Source organism: Anopheles coluzzii, chromosome 3 (assembly GCF_943734685.1).
Source record: "Anopheles coluzzii chromosome 3, AcolN3, whole genome shotgun sequence".
Classification (NCBI taxonomy): domain Eukaryota; kingdom Metazoa; phylum Arthropoda; class Insecta; order Diptera; family Culicidae; genus Anopheles; species Anopheles coluzzii.
This window is the reverse complement of record NC_064671.1, coordinates 59,650,158-59,674,441: the sequence shown is the minus strand read 5'-3', so window position 1 is coordinate 59,674,441 and position 24,284 is coordinate 59,650,158. Positions and strand designations below refer to the sequence as shown.

At 39.5% G+C, this 24,284-nt stretch overlaps 1 protein-coding gene across 1 annotated transcript in view; it reads right to left on the bottom strand.

The window, feature by feature from the left end:
* The window catches only part of LOC120959178 (serum response factor homolog), a 121,753-nt gene that overhangs the window by 81,675 nt on the left and 15,794 nt on the right, over positions 1-24,284 (bottom strand). The window contains exon 3 of the mRNA XM_040382382.2: positions 13,868-14,116. Coding sequence (XP_040238316.2) covers positions 13,868-14,116 — 249 coding nt within the window. The remainder of the gene's footprint in view (positions 1-13,867; positions 14,117-24,284) is intronic.

Genomic DNA, 24,284 nt, shown 5'->3' with positions numbered 1-24,284 from the left:
AGAGGCCGTACTGCGACTAAACGGATCGCGTAACTCTTCCCAGCGGGGACCGCCAATAAAACAAGAGCGAGGAAGTATTGTATCCAGGCGGCAGAGAGGTGGAACCGGGTCGGCGACGAATTGTTATACTGAGATATTATAAATTACATTATCATGTAGCGCTACTTTGGATGTATTGCCAGTGTTTGCCTACGTTGTGCAGCGCCTCTGGTCGAAGGCTGTTGGCCCACAAGCCACCTCACTCAGCTCTCGTAGTGGTGGTGGTTACCAGTGCGCGTGCCATTCATGCGACGGTGTAAGGATCGCCCACGCGACACCAACAGTAACCCTTACCGTCAAACGAACCCACTTCAAAGCCCCGTGTAGCACCACTCAACGCTTCCGCAGTCTCCCACGGAGTCACCATCGGGCGATCGGCAGGCCCGCCGCTGGTGCGATAAATAAACACCGAAACAACACGCGCGGGCACCATCGCACAGTCAACCGAGCGACCGCGTGGCGGATTGCTTGAAATTCATTACCAAGGTCTGGGACCTACCAGCGAGAACCAACGCCGTTACTTTGTGCGGTTTTGAGCAACTCCTTTTGAGCCGTCGTTTGCAAGGGTACCAGCAGCGGTGCTGTGTTTGCATGATCGAGAGTGTCACACACCTGCCTGGCAGGTATTAAGTGGATCCGTTGCACCTCAGATCAGACCGAAGAAGGCGCCTTTTTCAAAACATTCAGACCACCGCGTGCACACCGGCAAAAACCACTTCAGCAATGCATGAATGAAACCATCTATCTCTAGCCAGCGGGATCCTTTATTAGCGGGCCGGTTAATATTGCACATGTTCTACAGCCTACAGCGAGATCATCGGATGAATGGGAACGGGAGGGATTCAGTGTGTTTTCTCATGTTCTACCACAATTTGCCCAAGATTAATGAGGGCTATTCGTGTGCAATAAATGTGGAGCTTACCTTTCGCTAAGCGCATTGACAGTAAATTATAAGGGAACGATGCTGTGGCTTCACGTTTCTTGATGATTGTATTTGCCGCCCGAGACGTTAAAAAGGTACATGTACTTGCAAATGGAAGCGACTCAAAGAAAAAAAAATTAGAATTTGTTTGCCCATCTTGAACGTACTTCTGTGGGAACAATTTTGCGTTATCTGTCTCGAACGGAATAGCTTTATAATATTGTACCACATTACATAAACAATACTTCATATCCGCTCTGCCCTACTGCAAACGGATGCATTGCAAAATTGTATTCCACCTAGCCAGAGAAAGTAACCGAAGATCACTCCATCACATCGAGTAAGCGATGCAAAACTGCTTACCTTCATTCCACAACTCCCATTGGTCTATACTCGCTCGTCCAGGCAGCGAAAACGAGTGTAATAATACTTTATTTATCGCTTCCGGTTATGTCGTACGTGAAGGTAATGCACAACCTTTGGCCCTCGTGGTCACTACTGGCGCCAGGTGCGTCATTCCCGTACAGACCCAAACCGACCGGAGAAGGAAATTTCTCCCATCCGTCCCATCCGGAAACATCAACACATTGTAAAGCATTTGTTTTATCGGTGTGATTCGATCGGCGACGGTCTGGGGTTTGCTGTTGGACTGTTTATTAAATGATCCGATCCGTTGCCAGCGGAAAGAAAAAAGATGAAGCCGAGTACATTTACCGTAGTGCCATGCCTTTGAATTACCGGGAACTGCAAGAGCCACGGTAATTGATCCTTTTGAAATGCCCCTCCAACGTTGAACAAGGCGTCAGTGCGTTCGATGTAAACGTTGCGTGAGCAGGAAGCTGCGTTACTCTGAACTCCTCGCCAATCCTCCCGACAGAAATCCAATCACATGCTTCCTCGTGCACAAATCCAAGCGTAAAAAACCGAAAATAAATAACTGGCCGACCATACACAAGAGCGAGCAAAAAACCAAAAATACCACCAAAAAAAAATATATATATATGAAAATTAAGAGCCATCATAAGATAAATAAGCCCCAGCTGGAAGTCAGTCACCTTCTACATACCTCTTTGCTACCTTCTGATTTCGCTTACCATGCTGCTATATACGTTCTCGCCATGGGAGAAGCTTGTCAAAATAATTTTCACGAGAAAGTGCCCGGGGCGAACGCGTGCCGATTACATTTATTTGTGTCATTTGCTGATCCACACGGACATGCAGGTTTCTGGCGATGGCTTTTTGTTTGTTTTTGTTTTTTGACTTTCAATGATACTTGTAGCAAGTAGGATATTTAGCTGCGTCCATTGAGTATTTAGTTGTCTTTTGGTAATTGTTTGCAAAACGTTTTGTTTTTTAAGTTATTAAATTTTTAATTTTATGTATTTGCGTATACGGTATGCATTTTCCATGAAAGTGTTTGACCATTTCAATGAATTCTTTAATTATTTCTTTAACTTTGACACTAAACAATTTGTATTTAGCCAATTAGCAAAACCAAACTTTAAACAGAATGAGAGCGCTGGTATCCTTAAAAGATTTCAATTCTAGTTCACAGAACCGGTTGCCCGAAGAGCAACGACCGTTCATGCCAAATTCTACGACACGTTTAACTTATTCTCCACCAATACACCTCCGTTTCGGTGCCGTTTGGTGCATGCATAAATCTTCCCCTTAGCGACGTTCATTCGCGAAAGCTTGCCCAGGATTGTCTCTATAAATCTTATCACCGTACAAGAATCAGTGTTCCGGCCTAAATATCGCATCGTAAGGGTGCGCTGTGTGTGAGTATGTACACATCGTTGTATGTTTACATATTCTCGAGAAGGACGCGTGCACGCGCCGCAAACGTACTCTACCCAAAAGGAACCCGAACGGCACGTTCCTGTCGTGTGCATTTCCTTGTCCTATTGGAGAAGGCTCTTGATTTAAATTAATGCATAAAATAATGCACCAACACGCGGTCGGCCCAGCCGAGCAAGAAAGTTTCAATCTCGTTCGGTGCAAGGCAGTGGAACTTACCAACAGCAGCTGACCAGCCGGCAGCATCGACATCGCATAACAGTAACATCAGCATAATGGGACCGACGCAAAGGTGGGAGGATAAGCAGATCGCCGAGAGCGAGCAAGCACCGTGTCTTCTTGTCTCGTGGATTTAAACCATCTTTTTTGTTTCTGGCGCGCTTCAGCTGTATAAAAGTGAAATAAACTTAAACAAAACGTCCTGCAACGGTCAACGTTGCTTGATCTGAAAAAGCGAGCAAAAAGCTTTAGGGACGGCACACTTCGTAATGCCGCTGGTAATATGGCTAATAAATCTTCTTAAAAGTAAATTAATGTAGAGTTATACGCTCTTTACTTTATTTATTTCCAATTTTAATGCGATTCCTCACGAGGTAAAGTCCATGGTATCTTGGCTATGAGTTTTTAGTCTTAAGTCTGGGAAGGTAAAACTGGGGCTTTACTTCGTTCAATTATACGATACTAGTATAGTTTTTCATGTGTTTTAAGTAATACATTAAATAAATTAAACCTTTAATTGTAATAAAAACTATTACACAAAATATAAAACACTCTGTTTATGTCTTTTAACTAAAAACTCCAAACTACTAATAATGCGGGCACTAATAATGCCATAGTTTGTTGAGCGTGTTGGGTTCATTGGCGGATTCTCGTTGCTCTTTGAGCTGTAGTTCGCCGCACTATGCCGCCCTATTTCAGCTTTTATTTAATCCCTGAACGATCGGAGGAGGTTTGTAATTTATCGGTTCGGATCGGTGTAAATTATGTTATTAGCTGTCGAGTGGACAAAACCATAACATGTCATATTGCGTCAGTGTGTACCTATTTTCGCCCGCTCTGGCATTAACAAAGGTGCACTTTAAACGATTTCATGCAGAATCAATGTATGAAAATCAATGTATGGTTATATTTTTAACTACACTGATTTGGACTGTTTGACAGTGGTAGCTATTTTAAAACGACTATAGTAGACCATCAATACACATATGAAATGAAATGATTTCATAGAGTTTTACTTTAATTTGTTGTCCGTTTGTTTGAACATCTAAAATATATGAGAAATATAAACAAGATTCAAATAGCGATATTATTTATAATTTAAGGTCATTAAAGTTCCCAAGTTCCCATTACAACTCTGTTTTATGTATAACTGCCGTTGACGGTCTTTCAAAGAAGAAATACATGATCGAGGTTAGAAAACAATTTTTACTATTTTGATAATTATCAAATATAATCACTTAGCTGACGTTACATACTTCGAAACCACACACGCAGCATTTTGATAGTGCCTAAATAAAATGTGATAAAATGGTGCCTCCTAGCCCACATTGATAAATGCGATGTTTTTGAATGAGCGATGAATTCATGGCACGCATTCACTTTCTTATGTTCGAGTTAATTCAATATCTATATACTGTGTGCCAAGAATCAACAGGCAAACATTGACACGTTCCACCGCAATTACCCTAAAGGCTTTCTCAGGTAACACTGAGCAAAGCTTACAGAGAGTATGAATGAATTGGACGGATATAAATATTACTGCCCAGGTAAACCCGTATGACGAAAGATGACGTGAAACGGGTGTGCAGTACAGCATTACCACACGCTTCTCAATGAATGAGAACTTCAACTTTTCAATGACGCAGAGGAGGCACTTAAAGTCGCGTGGGTGTATCAAAACATATAAACTCCGGACCACGCTCCAGCCACGATAGATTCGAGGTCTTCAGGGGTAGTGCAAACAAAACTGCTCCAAAAATGATTCCATCACCGCCCTATCCCCCACCCTTAACCACTTTGGGCTGCTTGGTCAAATCGGTTTCGAAAACTTATCGAGACGTTGATACATCGCAACTGTAAATATTTTTATAACCACATGTTTGAGCACCTCAACTGGGCCACTACGACTTTGCCCGTAATATTGGAAGTATTATGGTTACCATATGAAAGATTTACACTCTCCATTCACACTATGAGATGCCGTTTCTCTGTATAAATTCGTATTTACGAGTATGCAGCTTATGTGTCCACCATCCTTAAGTCAACTTATTTCCGTCCATCCTCTGAACTCTCTAGTAACCCTAGACATTGATTGATTTTCAAGATTCTGAGCGATGAGAAAGCTGGGCGATATGCAAATGAGACACTGATATCAACTTAACACCCACGAGTGATTTTTGCACACGCATGACGCCAGTTTAGCTTGCTGATTAAACTACACTGGAGGTAAAGATTCACATCAACGTATTGTATACCAATACTATCGTGCGGCATACTTTTCACCGTAAATTTGAAAGTAGTTATCTTACTTCAATTTCAATTTTCATACATTGGTGGAGCTGTTTTATTAAACTGTCGTAAAATAAGGTCCGTTGTGCAATACATCAAACTGTGTCGTAGTTCGATTGGTGAAGGGACAACAGAATGCTCCTCCAAAAATTTCAACCTCAAAAGCAATGGCTCGTGTGCAAATGATGCTTTTCCAATGACTTTATGATCTTGAGTTTCTTGCTCAACTATAAAATCATGCATCGTACAGGATGAAAAAGAAAGGATTCACATTTGAGTCGAGAGAGCGGGAGACAGCGATTTAAGCAATGTATTGAAATGTTTTAAATCCTATAACTTAGAAAGCTTTACGACCAAAACAGCACGTTTTATTCTGTTTTCAAAAAGTACGACCAGCGGGCGCATGGCGTATGTTCCAGTCGAATGTACAAACACATTTCGCCCGCTAGCGTCTTCCTGCTGCTGCTTATTCCAAGACCGCCGTTTAACGGCCGTTTGTTCAGTTGTTCGGTCTGATTGATCGCGACATTTATGGCAGGTATTGCGAACCTCAGAGAGATCCAGCTCCATGATTATCCTCAAGCAAGGATCATCCTATAGTTTGCTGGGGCGCGGTTTTGCCAGTATGATGAATATAGTATGCCTTTTTATTGCACTCGACACACTGATGACCCAATGCTAGAGCGATATATTCCGTAATGAGGACTGTAAACTTTTTATTAGCTCTGCTCCTTCGACGAAATACAGGTATGATAGAAGTAGCTGATGAAGCTTTTTCTGACCGAACGCGAAACAATAGAACATATGACTCCAAAACATGTATTTAATTTTTATGTATCGAAAATTGAACATTGGATTACTAGATTTGGAATTCTAATGGCCCGACGGGGGCGCAATAGTAAATTTACATTACTATACTTTTATGATTTGGACCATTCTTACAGTTCTGTTTTATAACTAAATATATATACAAGGAAGAATGAGATGCATGAACCGCCTTTGGCAGACACAAAAAGTAAGAAAAGCAAATAATTTGTTTAGTAAGGCAAAACATCATAAAGACTTATTCTATTCTGATTTCAAATGGAGTTCAAGAAAATGATCTTCAACTCCAGTTTTTCGATCATGTTGTGTTCAAAATGCAACGGCTTTGTCGAAAGATTTTATGATCCTCATTTAGTAAGTGCAGGCTTAATATTTTGTAGCTGATCCCCGAAGTTAGAAATAACGAAATGGTATGATGAAATTACAAAATATGCGTTGGCTAAGCATACAGTAATTAACATACATTCATTTCCACTGGCAGACTGCTCCTCTATGTCTACGAAAGTAGATTCCCTCGTGAGTTGGAATCACAAGCATTTTCCTCCACGATGGAAAATACTCGCTTGCGTTCCGTAAATCATTGACGCCTCAACACTCATAAAATATAGTTTTTACATCACAACGCAATACCCCAGCAATGTTTCTTATAGTTCCAAGCGGTAACGCGCTCGTGACAGTGTATGCGAACCAAACGACCGCTGCGCCGGTTCGGTGTTGGTGTGTGCGCGTTTACATCATCGCTTAGAATGGATCGACCGTATTCTGGGAACCCATATAGAGCGTTATGTTTTCGTTCCATTTCTGTCAGGTTCAACTATCACAGGGAGGCTGGCATTTGAATTGCATCTCCTTCCCACGTGCAAGGTTGCCGTTTGCTCAGGGGAAACTTAGAAAATACATCCATTTACCATACCTCCACTCACTGAGTCATCGTCGGTAATACGTCGCTGGGACATTGTGGCTAATTAGAGCGAACCCTTTTCTGAAAAGTGAAATATTTACACTTCCAAAAACGTGCTGTGGCCGATCTGCACGATAGAATACTGCATGTATACTGGCAAAAGGGACTATTTATGACTGAATAACATGTGCTGGGAATAGGCGGACGTGCTCTGATATACTAATATAAGTTTTATTTTCTTTTTCTTATACAAAGATAACGATGTACATATCCTACAGCCACCACAACTTACACAATTTTTCGTTTTTTTGTATTTTCGTAAAATTTATAACATGATTCGGTCATATTTGCTACATTTGAAAAAAATGCTTATGATAAAAGTTCTTTCACTTGGAGCTATTAGTGGGTTATGGAACCTGCCACACTAAACTGACAACCGGCGTAGTGTCTATATTTAGTCACGCTCAACAGCTGCTCGTTGCACTAACAAAAAAGCCGAGGTGGCCTAACGATCGAACTACACGACACGGTGGTCTCCAAATAGGGTCAGTTGTTGTATCGTGACGCCAGTACTCCTTTACCCGTATCTCCTCAGTGGGCAAACACGAGAGAAGAATTCGCATATTTGGCAGGAAATCTTTCTACGCGCGGTCTGAGGAACTAGAGGGGGTCTTCAGATATACATACTTCCTCCGGATCAGGTCATGTTTATCGTAACGATTCGATCGTTTTATGAATGAAGCTGAGCACACCGAAAGCAACAGAACGTTTCGAATTGACAAAAATAAACACTACACTCTCCGGCGTCGTGTTTTTCGGTCTTGCGTGCGATTCTCTATGACTACTTGTACAACTCAATGAGATTCAAACGTAGCACACCGTTGAGCCTGCACAGATCTTAAGTATTTCGTTTGACTAAAGCCGTATAGCAGCATTCTACGCCATGAAAGTTGCCTATTTAGAGGAAAATTATAATAATAATAATAATAATAATAAAATTATACGTATGGTGATGCAATTGTAGCACGAATTCAAAAGCAGTCATCCACCATACACGTTTGGTCGCATATATTCTACGTGAAAGTTTTATTGGGAGTGTCTCGTTCACTCTGTCCGCCGGGCCTTGTGACATTCAAGCACGTTTATTTGCGTATAAGGTTTCCTTCCTACACAGCGTGAGATACCAACTTATTTTTAAAATAAAAAATCGTCATCATATATACTGCTCGAACAAAAGGTGCGTCTTAACCTAATGACCTGTTCCTCAACTAAACAACAGAAAATGCTGTATAATTTCTGCCACCGCGTGCTTTTTATATCTTCAGCAGATGGCTTAAGAGCGCATGGTACTTATTGAAACGGAAATCTTCAACGACGCACCAACAATAGACCATACCGCCCAGAAGCGTCAAAGAGCTTTAAATGTTTCATAATAGTTAAAGTGAAACCACCCACGAGTTAAAGCGCGCTGCTTTGTCAACTTTTTTTTTTCATTTTACGCCTTCTAATAAACCGCTCTAAGAAACATACTGGGTTTACATGATTTTTGATAGTTTTTAGTAGTCTACAGAAACGATTATTAAACCGTGAGATGACTCCAAAATATTAAATGAAACAACCAAAAATTCATGAAAAACTCTGCAAATACTAAGTTAAATTAAAATAAAGCCTCCGATATGGCCTATGATTTGTTTAAAAACATACCCAAATCATTTTAAACCATTTCAATCGCTTTCTAAAATGACAAAGACACTTCGTTATGAACGACTAGCAACTTACTGTAAATTGCAATCAGCAAGTCGTGCGTACAAGATAAACCTTTCTTTAGTAACTTACTTTTAAGGTATGTTTATGTTTAAGTTTCAAGGTGTTACTTTTGCATATCAACACATGATATGTAAATAAATAGCACTCAACATTTCCTGATGCATATTACTGCTTTCAGCTGAAAATATTTCCAATCAATAAACAATAAATGTAACTGCATAGCAACAGTACACATTCAGGTCGTTATGATTGAGCTGTATTTTCATCATATCAAAGCCACGAGTCGCACATGCAGCTTCCGTGCACTGTACCAATATATGCAAATGCATACGCGTTAATCGATTGCTAACTATCACACCGTACTTTACCACGTTCACGTATGTGTTCATTTTCTTATGTCTTCGAATCAAACTGATCAATCAATCAATCTTAGCACGCGCGTCGAACGAAGTGTCACACCGGAATAAGTAATTAACTTCTTGTCCATAGCTTCCGGTCCATGGAGAGCTTGGTTGGTTGAAAAACTAAGCACATCGTATTAACGCACAGCAAGACTAATTGTTTTCACACACTCTCAATTACACTGTGTCAGCCGCAAGCGCTTTCGCACTGCAATGTACGATTTCCGATGCGCATTTTCCAATTCCAAACGTTCGTGCAGGAAGGAAGGAAATAAATACTGTACATTCCTTCGCACATTGTAGGGTTCACTTCCGATGGATAATACTTTAAACCGTGTGGCCTCTTTTTTTGCTGTGTGGTGAGCGGACGTGGTACAGAACGTACAGTGATAAGCTGTGTAGTGTGTAGCAATGTTGGAATGTATTATAAAAAAGGAACGTAGTAAATAATGCAGGCATGCATAATGTAGGCATAGTTGAAGTATCTTGCATTCTCTTGCTTGAAACAAAAATATCAAAAGCATTGGCTTGTACAAGTCGAGAATAAATCATTGTGCTGTCTATCGTCCTCTGTTCCGCATAACAAATTATACCATGGCAACATTAACTTCATGTCACTTGATCCACTAGTGCAATTCAAGTTAATGGCAAAGCAATTGATCTTAACGCCAACGGCACCCATCGCTCGGTTGCCCAGCTTGCTTGTCGATGACTCGAGGAGTATAATCACTCCACACGTTGAAGACCGCCCACGGAAAAATGAATTATTAATAATTCAATCACTGATCTAAACTATCAGTTTTGACATGAGAATTATGTGTTTCATCTCTAGTTTGCTTACGTGAAATACGGATGTTATGGATGCAGTAGAAGTTGATGGTTATATTAAAGTTATATTGAACCCCAAGTTTTCTTTTCCCATTCCGAAGATTTTGTTACATGTTAGTTTAAATGATTCTTCCAAGCGAAGATAACGGCACAGTAGTTCGTTGCTTAAACTCCACCTTGCTGAAAGATGATTCACACACAGATTTTTACCACCTACCATAGTCAGTGAACGTAGTCTTCACTCTGCTGAAACACACAACGATGAAAATGGAAAGCAACAAACGTAGTTGAAACGAATCTCACTGCAGCATGCATCTACCTAGCCAGAGTAACACATAAAAACTACAAACAATCAAATAAATATGCTTATTTTATGTCACTCATTCCACAAACATTTTATAAAGCACTTGATTCCAACCATCAAAAGAGCGAAAGAAATACAAAAAATGCAAAACATCACACTAAATCATGCGGTTTAAACATTCTTATCTCTTTTTTTCAGTGAAACACGAAATGGCACTAACGACGATCGAGAAATTCACGGGATTAAATATTTCATTTTCTCATTGCTTTTAATGCAATCACTCAGATGCTTATTATATTGTTGGACACGCTGGATGTGATTTCTGTATCAATATGGTTTGCGCCATGGTTTTGATTATATCTTTTACCTTCTTTTATTTTCTTGAGTTGTGCTTAAGCTCATTTCATATTGTTTGCATAGGTTTACTCAATTTTTAATTTTCTTTATCTACCCTGTATACTTACTATTACTAATTTTAATGGGTCAGGGGTTTAATGAAGATTCGTGTTGTAGCTTTTCTTTTTTGTTTACTTATTCATTAAAAAAGAAAACTATCTTTAAATAAGTTAATACATGATCAGTGTGTTTGTTTTTTGTTTAAACTAAATTCATCTAATACCAGCAGCGTTAATGCAAGCTCTGTTCGAACGTTTTCTATTTGTACAGCTGCACCATTTCTTTCAGAATGGACGCTTTAAGTTTCCGAAACAAACATTATGCCCTTTTGGCCAAAGTTTGCTCGACCATACTAGCCTTTGAATGTTGGTATGTACAAGTAACGCATAGAATCATGCTCAAAAACGAATAAATAGCCCTTAAGCATACTGCTGTTGCCCTACGCTGCTGGCATCTAGCTGCCTAAGCATTCGTCTTATTCGCTACAATATTACACATTTTTCACTACTCTTTGTGTTGACGCTTTGAGGCGTATGCCGTCATTACGGTATAGCCTACCGTTTCACGTGTAAAGTTTACTGGATCGCTTACGCTTGATTATTCTACTTACAAAATTAAAGCAAAATTACGAAAACTACGCCTAACAACAAATTCCTACGCTTACATGCAATAATAACTTGGACTATCATCTACTCGCGTCGCTACATGTTGTTCTTGCTGATATGTCTGTGATAGATTTACATTTTTTTTATGCTGACTACAACAATTGAAGTCAAAAGTGCTTTAATTGGAGACAGAATTTAAGTTTTCTATGATCATCGCTTCGCCACTTATTATTATTATACTTGTTTGGTGATTCATTTTTTTAAATGAATGAAATAGTGATTTTGTAGCACGCATTATAAATTTAACGAAAAGAAAACAAAACAACAAAACAAATAAAGCGATGCGTATCGGTTAGGAAAGTAAAATGAAATGGAATAATTTTGAACGCCACTAACGAACTAAATATAAATACGATCATACAACAAACAATAACACGCCAACGCTTACACAAACACATACACACGCAAACACTATACACGGGCATACTCATTTATGGGTCAAGGGATTATTTATTTGCTTGTACGGGGTTTGGTGGAAAAAGGGATATGGTAAGGAGATAAGCAGGAAAATGTCGTGTAAAGGAAGAAAGATTTATACCAGCATCAATACACACTCAATCGCAAAAATAGTTCTACAACCAAGTGGTGTAGTCCAACCTTCTGCTAATGGGCAATATTATCAATCTTCCCTGCTACGCTTGTGTCAACACTCACTCAGGATTGTCTACTTGGGTACTTGATGGGTCTGTAAAAGATATCTAAATTTAATAGATTGTTTAACTCTACCGAACAGCGCAGAGGAAAACCAGAATGAAAGTGACTGGACCTCCGACTTTTTTCGATTCGGTCTGCAAAAGTGAATTACTATCAATTAGCACCCCGGAATCTGGCGCTGGTCGTCTTTGATGTTGCGATCACAAACAAAGAACTTGAACCAACAACAACGTGCAACTTTGGATGTCAACTTTTTCGGACGCTTACAACAATTAGCGCATCAATGGAAACTGATAATTCGCCGAAAAAGATAATCTTCGAGAATTATGACTAAACAAACGACCCAGTGCGGAACTAACTTTTCTTGTCACTTTCTTATTCAAAATATCGTATATTGATTTCTATTGTATAAAACATCAAGTTATATGAAGAAACTGATTTAATTTTTATACCTAATTTTAACACTTTTCTACCGCTTTTTTGCATAATTAAAAAAAAACAAGACTCAACACAGTAAAATGATACTTCATCGATCGTTGTGGTAAATATTCAATGTGCTGTAGAGAACCACACACGTTGGACATCAGGTGTGTGCGTTTTTTAAATCATTTTTTAATCAAAGGGTGATGAATTGTATTTTACCATTGCTCAAACCCGGGACCGGACCGAACAGAAGGAGGAAGATCGACACCTGAAAGCAGATGAAGATTCAACAGTGAAAATGCACCAAAGAGATATTCAATAAATTCATCAAAATTGCACCGTCACATAGTTTTGAGGACACAAACCAAGATGACTATGTGTTTGTGTATAGCAATACATTACGTTTTGCAAAATCAATATCTACAGTACGGACCAGAAACCGCAGTATTCAATTTAGTAGCTGCGACACTTTTTTGCACACGTCTCCCGCTTGCCAAAAATCCAGGATTGCAAAAATTGACAGTGCTTCTGTTAACAAAAAACAAGTGATTTTCTCAATACGACCTCAATCCCGTACAGGCGCGCATCGATTGCAAAGGAAAAGTCACCCACTGTGAGCTGCGTGAGATTGGTGATTGGATATGTCTGCTTATTCTTTTTTTTTATTATTTGTATTCCTCCTCAACTTATAACTTTTACATCCTCCTCGTGGTGTGAGATCGTTGTGGAAATTGTTAAGATTATTTATAAATTATTACACTGTATTTATTCATTGCAGTGCGGAACCCGGATGGAAGAGACACAGCTTCTTTATTTCACATTCCAAGCATCGGTACCAACATTTCGGCAGTTAATTTTTTCATGCGCATACGAATTGGTGAGCAACGCTCATCTCTTCCCGCAGCATTCACTGTTTATATGAGGTGCATCGTCATATATCTTGCACACGTAAAAATGGACAATAATTAACAGACACTCTTTGAGGCCAGTTACATCAACAAAAGTACAAAAAGAAAAAAGAATTTGTTTGTGTCATATGCTGAATCTTGCCTGTGTGTATTACCTTCCCCTTCTGCAAACAATAACTACAGAGGAGAGTGTGTCGAATGGCGATTACAGTTCGTTCCCTTTTTTGTGGGTATGCGTATGTACTGCAGGTTGGTAATAGTTGCGCGGCGCTACACACTACATCAGCAGAAGACACTACCGTTGCGCGTGCGCATGAGTCATATGCGTGTGGGAGTGATGGGGGATGTGGGAATGATGGGTGTGGCCGGAGTGCGGCGGATAGGATTGGGCATGGGAAAGTGGGGAGCCCTGGCCTCCGGGGTACGGCTGCTGCATCAAGCCCTGGTCGAGCCCGTAGTGGCCGGTCTGCGGGTGACCTAAATGAGCATGCCCGTGGTGGCCGTGGCCGTACACTAATTGCCTTACTTTGGAGTCTTCGTCGCCGATGTTGTAGCTGAGCTCGGTCTCCTCGAAGCCGGTCGCGGACATGCGCTGGTCGCCCGATGAACCCGTCGGTGGATCGGGCGAATTTAGGCAGGTCTGGATGAGCGCCTTGCCCGCCTCCGACGTGATCATCGGTTGCAGCTTGCGGGTCGCAAACGTGTACACGTGACCGGTTTCGGAGGCCACCAGCAACATAACTTGCGTGCCGGTAAGTGTTGACAGTTCATATGCCTGTAATGAAAAGAACAAACAAACAACACATTGTTAATGATTTCGAAAGTGACACCGGAAAAAGCTCTACATACTTCTACTGCTCAGAAAAATGTTTATCAGTACAGGCGACCCTTGATATACGATTGTATTTGGGACCGGAAAAATGTCCCTAAAAAAGGTATAAGACGAAAAGGTCGTCAGTTAAATATATGTCTCTTCAACCTGAAGTTGAAGAGTCGAAATCTATGATATCGTAGGTTTTAATTAAATCAATGTTCGATAAATGTAATAATTTTATTCTAAATGTCGTTATGGTAAAAAATGTCTAAATGTCGTTGAGTAGATCTGAAATTTTCATAAATGTGTATGATGACCATTGCAATGACATCTCATATGACGAATGAAAATATATTACTTACTAGATTAAGTGTTAACAATAGTTCATATTTTGTTCACAATAAAATTATTTTACATGATGCAATTTTAAATGGCACAGAAGCCGAATTGTAGCCATGGCTAAATTAAATATTTTTTGGTGTTTGTAAAATGTATTTTTTCTGCATGCTGTTCCGTTGCTTGTCGATTTATTATACACCTGCTGCACTTCATTCATCTACATCAAAATCGATATGGTCATTAAATTAGACGACATCGTATGCAAAATAAAACTAGGGGCGACAACAGGCATCAGATACGCCGTCTCAAGCCTCCCACAAACGACCTTCCAGCATAGTGAAGGGCGTAAAAACAAAGACCTCCGCTACATGAGAGTCTTAACTAACAGCTACACATCTTTCCACCCAGCTACGGAACACCTATACCACAGCGAACAAAATACTTACATCCGAACGATTCATCCACCCACATGAAATCAAGCCCCCAGAATAAACTATAATACGTTTCATCGCAGATGAAGGAAATAAATTATTCAATCAACGACACTGTAAATTATCCAGAAAGAAAGAAGGTGTATACATTTTTTTAAGAGTCATATTTTTCCAGCGTTAGCACGCGTGCTTGTTACTGACGTTAAAAAAAGAAGATCGAGAACCGGTATAATACAAGCAAATTCGGATGGACACTAAACAACATCATTTTTGAGTTGGCAAAAATTCATTCAATACTACTTTGTTGGCGTGCGTGTGGGCTGAAAATCTGACACAGGCAAACTGACCACTCCGAAGCCCGAGGGTTTGATTCAATTTAAAGCAACATATTATAATGAGCTTTTCAACTATTAATTAAGCCTCAGATACCCACGTAGATGATCTACGAGACGAAATCAAAAGTCCATGCTTACGCACAACTTAATAAACTAACGAACGAACAGGTCCCAATACTGTCCAGCTTTGCCAAGCAACACAAAAAAAACTTGAACAGAGAATCCATTCCACATGCGTACAGGTTGGGCGCCAACGTTTCATCGCTTAACTGTGACCACGGGGAACAACTTTCTTACCGTGACTGGTTCAAGCTGAAACGTAAGACAATTGATTGAACATCGAATGATTTGAGCCGGCACCAAGCGACGAACCTTTCGAGTGAACCGTTCTCCTCGCAACCGGTTATGATTCACCACACTCAACGCACACGCAGAAACACGCCAAATTGGTTGCGTATCGTTTGATCTTGTAGATCTCGAAGTAGCTCATCGATTGTGAATTGAAGAAGGTTTTAGTTTTTGCACACACTCCACCAACGCTAATCTTGGTCATGGTGAGCTCTGTACAAACCTCATTTTATTACGCCCTCAAAGATGCGATCCTTGATGGTTTTTCATCCGTTTCACCAGTAAAATCTCCCCCAGTTTCAAGTTATTGCTAAAACAACAAACATACAAACATTTATCCCCGCCATGTCTCAGCTACGCATGTTTTCCGCCAAAACGCTAGCTCGCCTCAATGCTACTCAATCAAATTTATGACACCTACCGCTGGAGGGGGCGTTCATTTGTGATACACGTTGATTAAATCATTTGCATATTACGCACAGGTGGACATCACACGATACTGGGTACCGCAAGTCTGCTTCGGCAAGCCCGTAGGGGATAGTTCTATTAATTCATTCAAGCTCACACACGAACACACGCATGCAAGCACACTTTTTCCGATGACATCAACCTATCTACGAACACTAATTAACCGAAATCGATTTTATCGAGGGTTTTGTGCTTTCTCATCAGTGAACGGGAGCACGTGCGCGATGCCAATGGCATGAGAGAGATTTTTACTGCTTCGCTATTGTGGGATCCATGCAACCCCTTGCAAATAGGCATCAATTTTACAGACCGATATGATCATCATGTAAGTGATAGCTTGAACATGGCGACAATCATTATACAGTGTCGAAATTGATGAACATTTGTTTATGCACGTGCTCTATTAGAAGGAACTTGTTCTCGTAAATCACCCCAAATATGCTACACTTAACAGTGACCGAATACCTACTTTTTTATGCTGTCCGTTAAGAGACTATTGAAAACGAACGATTAATTCCTGAAATTCATCAATGGTCTTTTTAACATTGTAGATTTGCAAAAATGTATGCACAAAAAAAACTTTTGGCATGATTTTTCAATTATGTTTCTTTATGGAAACAAAGGTTTTATCATTCATATACATAATTTATTATTCAACTGTGACATATTTAGTGAATAATGAATAGCGCATATAGGGGCGGTCCCTTGGTACAGTCTTCAACTCAAACTCAAAAACATGTCCGTCATGGCTTCAAGCTTAGAATAGAGCGTAAGCGTCCTTGGTAAATGGACCGACTGCGTGGTGTCTTAATAATTAAATGAATTAAGTCTCGAAAGCCTGTATAGGCCGGCATGTCCGCGTAGGACATGTTACACCAAATAGAAAAAAATAAATTCAAAAGCACCATAAAAAAACTCGTTTTAGACTGAGTTATAACCAAAAACATTTTTATAATATAAAAATTGATCTAAAACAAAAATATTTGTATACACAAACCAAATTGTGGGCCACCGTGTCCTCAATTTATTTGAAATTTTAACGATTGTATTTCATCTCTTCGTAACCTCTCCAATCCCACTGCTGGATCGTGCTACCCCTGGGCCGGACAGAAACGCAAGAAGACACTTAATCGAATATTCGGGTCGGATACAGATCCGTGTCGGTGCCATTCTTTGTGCATTGCATTCGTGGCCCCCAAAGTGTGAATTTATGTTCGAACATATGTTTTTTCAATCTTTCCGTAAGTCATTCCACACAAGAAGTAAGTGGTAAAGGGCTTCCATCTCTTTCTAACTTCCGTCTCTTCACTATTCCTTCGACGGGGAAGAATTTGCTTTTACTTCATTCGATCCGATCACCGTCGAATTGTTTTGCGCTCGCTCTGGTATAAGATTTCGCTTTCAACTTTTTCGGCCCCTTTGCATCATGCTTGAACTGAAATCTTGCCAGGGTGGCCAGGTAACAATTCAGTGACCAAGGCGGCATGATATGCTTCACGAAATGTAAAAACAAAACAAAAATAGTTAACGACCGAAGAAGAGATCTGCCTCAAACCGGAAGGTGAAGGTGTTAAGTTTTCTCCCAACCATCGCGACACAGCATCCATTGCGAAAGGGGTGAGCAAGGGTACAGGGGAACAAAAACAAAACCGCATTCAACCGCAAGCACACCAAGCCGCCAAAGACAATGCGTTTTTCGAGAGACTTAAGATCACCGCCGGACAGTAGCATATCTTTAGCACTATCCTGCCGTAACACCACATACCGCCGGCCACAACACATCGAATCTGAATCCTTCTTTCTCGCTTGATCAAGAAACGTCACTTGCTGATTTTCTTCGCTCCAATGTCGTACAGATGCCCAAGAGGCAGAGGCAATGGTATGAAACCGTAGGATAGGTGAGGGTGTACGCGAATTGTGCGCGAAATTAGCATAACCTCCCGCCAGATACCAGACTACATACCGACACCAAAGTGTGAACAAACGTGGCACGAGACTTTACGGCGCGCGCTTTTCGTGTCGCCCGTTAGCAAAGTAACGGCGGTACAAATAAAAGCGCTGAAGGGATGCTGGCAAGGAAACAGAGATACGATCTTCCGCCCAACTGATCCACACCCCGGTTCCCCATAACCCCGTAAACCATCAACGTTTCAAGCGGGTCGCACAAACATGAAGGTGCAAAATAAATAAATAATAAAATCACCCGGCAGAACTTCGAAACGGTTTTACAATTTACGCTGCATGTGTGTGATTCTACGGAATAAGTAGCGATCCGTGACATGGTGTAAGGGGCACTTTAAAGAATAATGAGCCCGGCGGAAGGTTGAGAGGGCACTGTTAAAAGGCAGAAGCAAAAATGGAAACATTCCACCGCAGGTTCACCCAATCTCACGTGTGCTTCTGACCTGCGCTAAAGATCGAACAGACGTCGATCTTTAAACGTTTGTAAGCCACCCTCCTCGTTTTTCATTTTTCCAAACGCTGCTATGGTTCCATTATATAGTGTACGAACTAAATCGTACTCCGAACCAACCAAGGCAAGAAGGGCACTCAAGTGGTTGATGATTAAACATAAGCATCCATAAAGTGCTCGAGAAACTAAAGATTTAGCAATACGTAATCCCGTACTAGGTGTTGATACATCGGAGCCAAAGAAGCGGTAGAAATAAGGACAGAGACAGAATACAGTTCTCCGTACTCGAAGCATCCACCTCAAAGAGAGGCAATACAAATAGTTTTAAAATTCATGAGATAGTTCACATTCGCATGGGAAGTTCGCCCATGCATTCAGCACGTGTGAGGCTGTCCTTTTTGGTACAAAATACAAAACGGTCAAATGCTTCTAAAGCGATGTTTGAATTTTTATTGAAATACTTTTGTCTCGATCAGTTTGTGGCGAGTTTTGTGCGTTTATTTCGAATGAACCTTTTCATATATAAATATATATATATATATATATATATATATATATATATATATATATATATATATATATATATATATATATATATATATATATATATATATATATATATATATATATATATATATATATATATATATATATATATATATATATATATATATATATATATATATATATCTTCTATATATATAAAAATCTCGTGTCACGGTGTTTGTTACGAGCAACCTCCGAAACGGCTGGATCAATTTCAACGAAACTTAAAGACTTAAACATCGTTCAGATGTTACACTAAACTTAATTTAATAATGATTTTCTAACTCCCATACAAACAGTAGGGTTGTTGTTGTGTTGTATACGGCACTTTGACACTTGGGGTGAGGTGCCTGGCGGTTTACACTCGATGATCGGATCCTGAGGAATATTTTAATTTTTTTTTTTAAGTTTGTCGGATAATTTATAGTATATATATATATATATATATATATATATATATATATATATATATATATATATATGTATATATACATTTATATATATATATATATATATATATATATATATATATATATATATATATATATATATATATATATATATATATATATATATATATATATATATATATATATATATATATATATATATATATATATATATATATTACAGAAACTCACATAAAAAGATAAGGATATATCATTCTTTTGTCTAAAAGACATCCTACGGCAAATATCGCGAAAGCTTTCATTTTCCTCTTTGTTTAAAAAACTGAAAATTATAAATGCACACACTATATTAAAACCAGACACGATCAAACCGCTAATACTTAGAACACTCTTTCACCCTCAATACCTTTTTTTCTTCATTCATTTCTAGGTCATCCCTAGGCGCTGTAGCAGAAAACAGACACCGGAAGCGGCAATAAAAATGATTAATTCATCTCGATAATGTCACAACAACAATTTCGGGCGGCTTTCATCACACGCAGTTATCAGATCGTCCAGATTGTACGCTAAAACACGAAAATGGGCTTAAGTTCACAACAACAACAACAAAATACTCAACCGAAACCACTTAATCATTACGTACAGAGAAATTTGTAGCAGATATCTCATCTGTCACGCCGTGTTATCGAGAAGCAGGACTTTAATGAAATTCTTCACCGAAAGTTTACACGAGTGGCCCACGTATACGAGAAATGGAACCGAAGGTAATTCAAATTAAATCAAGCTGAAATATCTGCTGATCGCATTCTTTTCATGATAAGCATCTTGATTTACATCAAAGCAAAACTTTTCGATCAAGGAATGAGTGAGGTAAATTTTGTAGATAGCAAAACAGGAAGCTAACATTACAGTATCTTGCATCAGGCAAGAATTTTAGCTTGATCGTATCCAACTTACTGTATCAAAATTGTCGGCAGCATCCAACAAGATGCTATCTGAGCGTAAAGATAAGCAAGTAATGGTTCAGATCTTGTGCGAAAAACATTTAGCTTTCGTCGTTCAATTCAAATTTCAGAAATACATTGCAGTATTGGTGCGATCGTTTGAAAACACAATCACATCAAGAACAAACGGAGGGAAAACACGACAAAATTTGTATGTACCGCAATTGTTATTCGAAAATACAACACTGAATAACATTTATACTTTGAGCAAACCATGCGCTTTGGTTCATATAGGAAAAAAAAGAAATACAACATTTTGCGTTTGTTCGATCGGATAATCCCAAAAAGATTAGATCACGCTATCGGTATGTAGAAACTCACAGTCACGAGAAAACACAGAGTGCGGTGCTTTATTTATTAGGTTATTTATCTTTACCAAAAATTTTTTTTCAGACGTGCAAAGCACTGGGAAGCAGTAAAGAAACGTAAAACCAAAAACGTCATGTGACGGTGTACTTATAGCCGTTTGATTCTTTCACTCTTTAACTCTCTTTAACAAAACAAGAATACCGGAACGAAACCAACACAAAGAAGAAACTAAATTGGAAACTGTCAACGGTAGCAGAAACAGAATCCAACAGCGCACTGAACTGATCATAATAAAATTTGATTTGTTTTTTTTTTTCTTGCCTTTGTTTCTTCGCTAAATATCGCTCTTCTGATGCCTAGTTACAACCAGAACTTCAAGTTCGTCGTATATTGCTGACGACATTCATACTGTTCGTTGTCGAGATTGCTTCTGTTTTATGCACAAATAAAATCAAACAAATCGAACAGAATCGCACGGATGTAAGAAAATGCTCAAATATACCACAAAGATACAGCAGCTCCCTGACACAGTGGGTAAGACCCACACCATCCGGTCCGTTTGTCGCTGTAGCCAAACCATTGGCCTGGTGCACCAGCAGAATCAAGGGTTTCTCAGATGCGAATAACGAAGGCATTCGTTATTTATGACGTTGTCTCCGGAAGCTGCGGGCAAAACTCCAACGAGTCGAGATCGTTTCTTGGCCGAACTAGCGTGTGTGTATTAGCAACCCATAGCACGGTAGCAGAGACCCATCGCCTGTAACGTCAAAGCATTGGCATCATGCAAATGAACCAAATTTAGTTCTCATTTCACACGCACGCAAAACCAACATGCATCCCTTTCGCTCCAAAGCGAGTATCGCCCACAATCGCGTTGCATCGATGTGCATCGCGAGATTATGTCGAGGAATGCCTCGAACTTGTTTTTTTTTGTTCTCCGTGCACTTTTCTCCTTCAGTTTACACCGTTTGCAGGCGTTAAAAGCATAAATTTATGAATATGAACCATAACATCAACACCTTTGATATATACATTCTACAGTGCACGTTGGATGCCCTAGGCACCATGCCTTAGTTCGGGATGGAAAAACGGTTAAAAAGAAACCGAAAGGTGTGTCGTAATATTAAGTGATCTTTTAAAATAAGATTTATACAATAAAAAGCCTTAAATTGTACTATTTTAAAATGAAAGTGAATTATTAACATGTATTATGTTTTCTGTACATTAAAAAACACAAATTTGAGTTAAGTAAAAAACAGAAGTCAATGATTATTCAAAGCCTAACTTAATAACTCGCTAGTTTAACAAAATTTCATGATGATCCCGAAAATGGAATTCAAGCGTGTACTCCATCGGCAGTAGTCGCAGCATAACATCACACACAAAGGACACCTCAAATTTAATTCAATGGCGTTTGTGCGATATACACCGTACGCGTATCCGCTGTCAGCACCGCTAAAGACTTTAGCCGATCCTCGTGCCAAACAAATACGAACGTAGACACACACACACACAATTGATCAATTATCACGACACAAGGTGCGAATGAACCGACCGGAGCTGGGAGATTTTTCCGCTTCGCCAATCGTGGTGTATTATTTTCCTCTTTTTTCCTTCCGCTATGTTGTCTGTCATGCAGCCAGCTCGAAGCATTGCGATGAGAAAAGGGAGAACAAAAATGCATCAGCAACGTCAAAGCACGCACCGTTGCCGTCATGCACAAACGGTTGCAAGTGGAGAAGGAAGGCAGGTCGAATCGTTTGTAACGGAATTGTGTTAAGATTGTAATCGTGATAATTGGCGATTGGTTTTGGTGGTCCTTATCGCTTGAAAGCGGGATTTAAATCGCAGAACAGCTTTGTGGAACATTGGTAAAATGATGTGGAACAATATGTTTGTTGTTTAGGAAAATTCATTAACTAACAAACATCATAGGCCGCTGGGCCATGGGGCTTTCTCAAGCTGAGAAAACATTCTCAAACACTCATTTAAGTTTCTCAAGCACTCAAATCTTGTTCTCAGACGCGAGCCCGTGGCCGTCGCCAGTTTTTCTCACTCTGAGAAATTGATATTGTCATTCAAGCTTTATTTGGAGCTTTAAATAGAAAATATGTTTTTGATCGCATTTTTTATTTATTTTTTTTAATTTTATACATTGAATACATTTTCCAAAGTGATTACCGAAAAACAAATAGCACAATTGCTCACATTTCAGTTAGCCGATCGCTGCATCGTCAACTTTCTCAAAGATTCTCAAAGATTCTCAAAACCGATATTGTTCCGATTCGACAAACGTTGAGAACGTATGTTTCTCAAAAGCACTCATGAGTGCTTGAGAAAATGAGCGTTGAGAAACTCCATGACCCTGCGGCCATACATTAAACTTAACCATACACAATCCAAAACATACAAATTCAATGAGTCATAATAATTATGAAATCATATATCTCAGATGATTAAAGAGAGCCAATACTAGATGCTAAAATAAGTACATCACAACAATAAAAAAGTGTAAATAAAATAAAAATGAAATTTACGCAAACTAGTGACTATCGAATATTAAATTACACGGTGAACATAAACTGATGATAAAATAATTTACACTATTTTATAAAAACACAAAGAAGAAAAATACCTAAAACAAAATGCACTCCTTAAAACAACTGACATTATATTTATAAAAAAATCTTTCACCTTCCTGTCGTCGGACTCATCAATCCTTTTCAACAAGCAAATGCCAATGGTGATGTAAATCAGCAGAGCTTGGCCTGTATCTCAACAAAGGCAAAAAATGACAAATGACCGCACTGCAATCATAATGGAGCCACCAGTACGACAACAATCACCACCGAAAACCTAGAGTGTATTGTTGCGAGTCACTTCTCATTAAATCTTCTTATCCTTCCTCCATCCAATGTCGGAGCATCAAATGCAAACCAATCACATATCACGAAACAATAGTCAAACCAATATCCACAATCATAATGCAATCAATCGCCAGCGTATCTGCCTTCCCATTTTCTTCCACAGCGAGAACCTGGTTTTGTTTGCTTTTCCGTTAAATAAAACCAAAACACCAACGGGAAAACAATAGCAGCCATTCTGGCGCACCACACCAACGTTTCAACAAGCGCGACTAACAGCTGATGATGGTTTGAGAAATTTGACAGCCAGCGGATAAAATCGCTTATGAATGGGTTTATAATTAAAAGATTAATGTTATGCGTTGCCCGCGGAATCATACAGCCATCCAGCAGGCACGCGGAACGGTTTCCTCACGGCACGAGTGTCAGACACAGCTCGGTGAGATAATTTTACAGAAAAAACCGTCAATCTAGGAATAAGTCAAAAAGGATACCAAGGCTAAGAGTAGAGAGTCCACCTTTACTCTCCACCTTTACTCTTCCTTTACTATCAGCGATCGATCAATCGGATTCCACCTATCAGGCGCACACGCGATCAGCTCAAACACTTCCACCTTCTTCATGGAACAGGCTAACGTGTCAAACTAACGTCAACAAAAAAC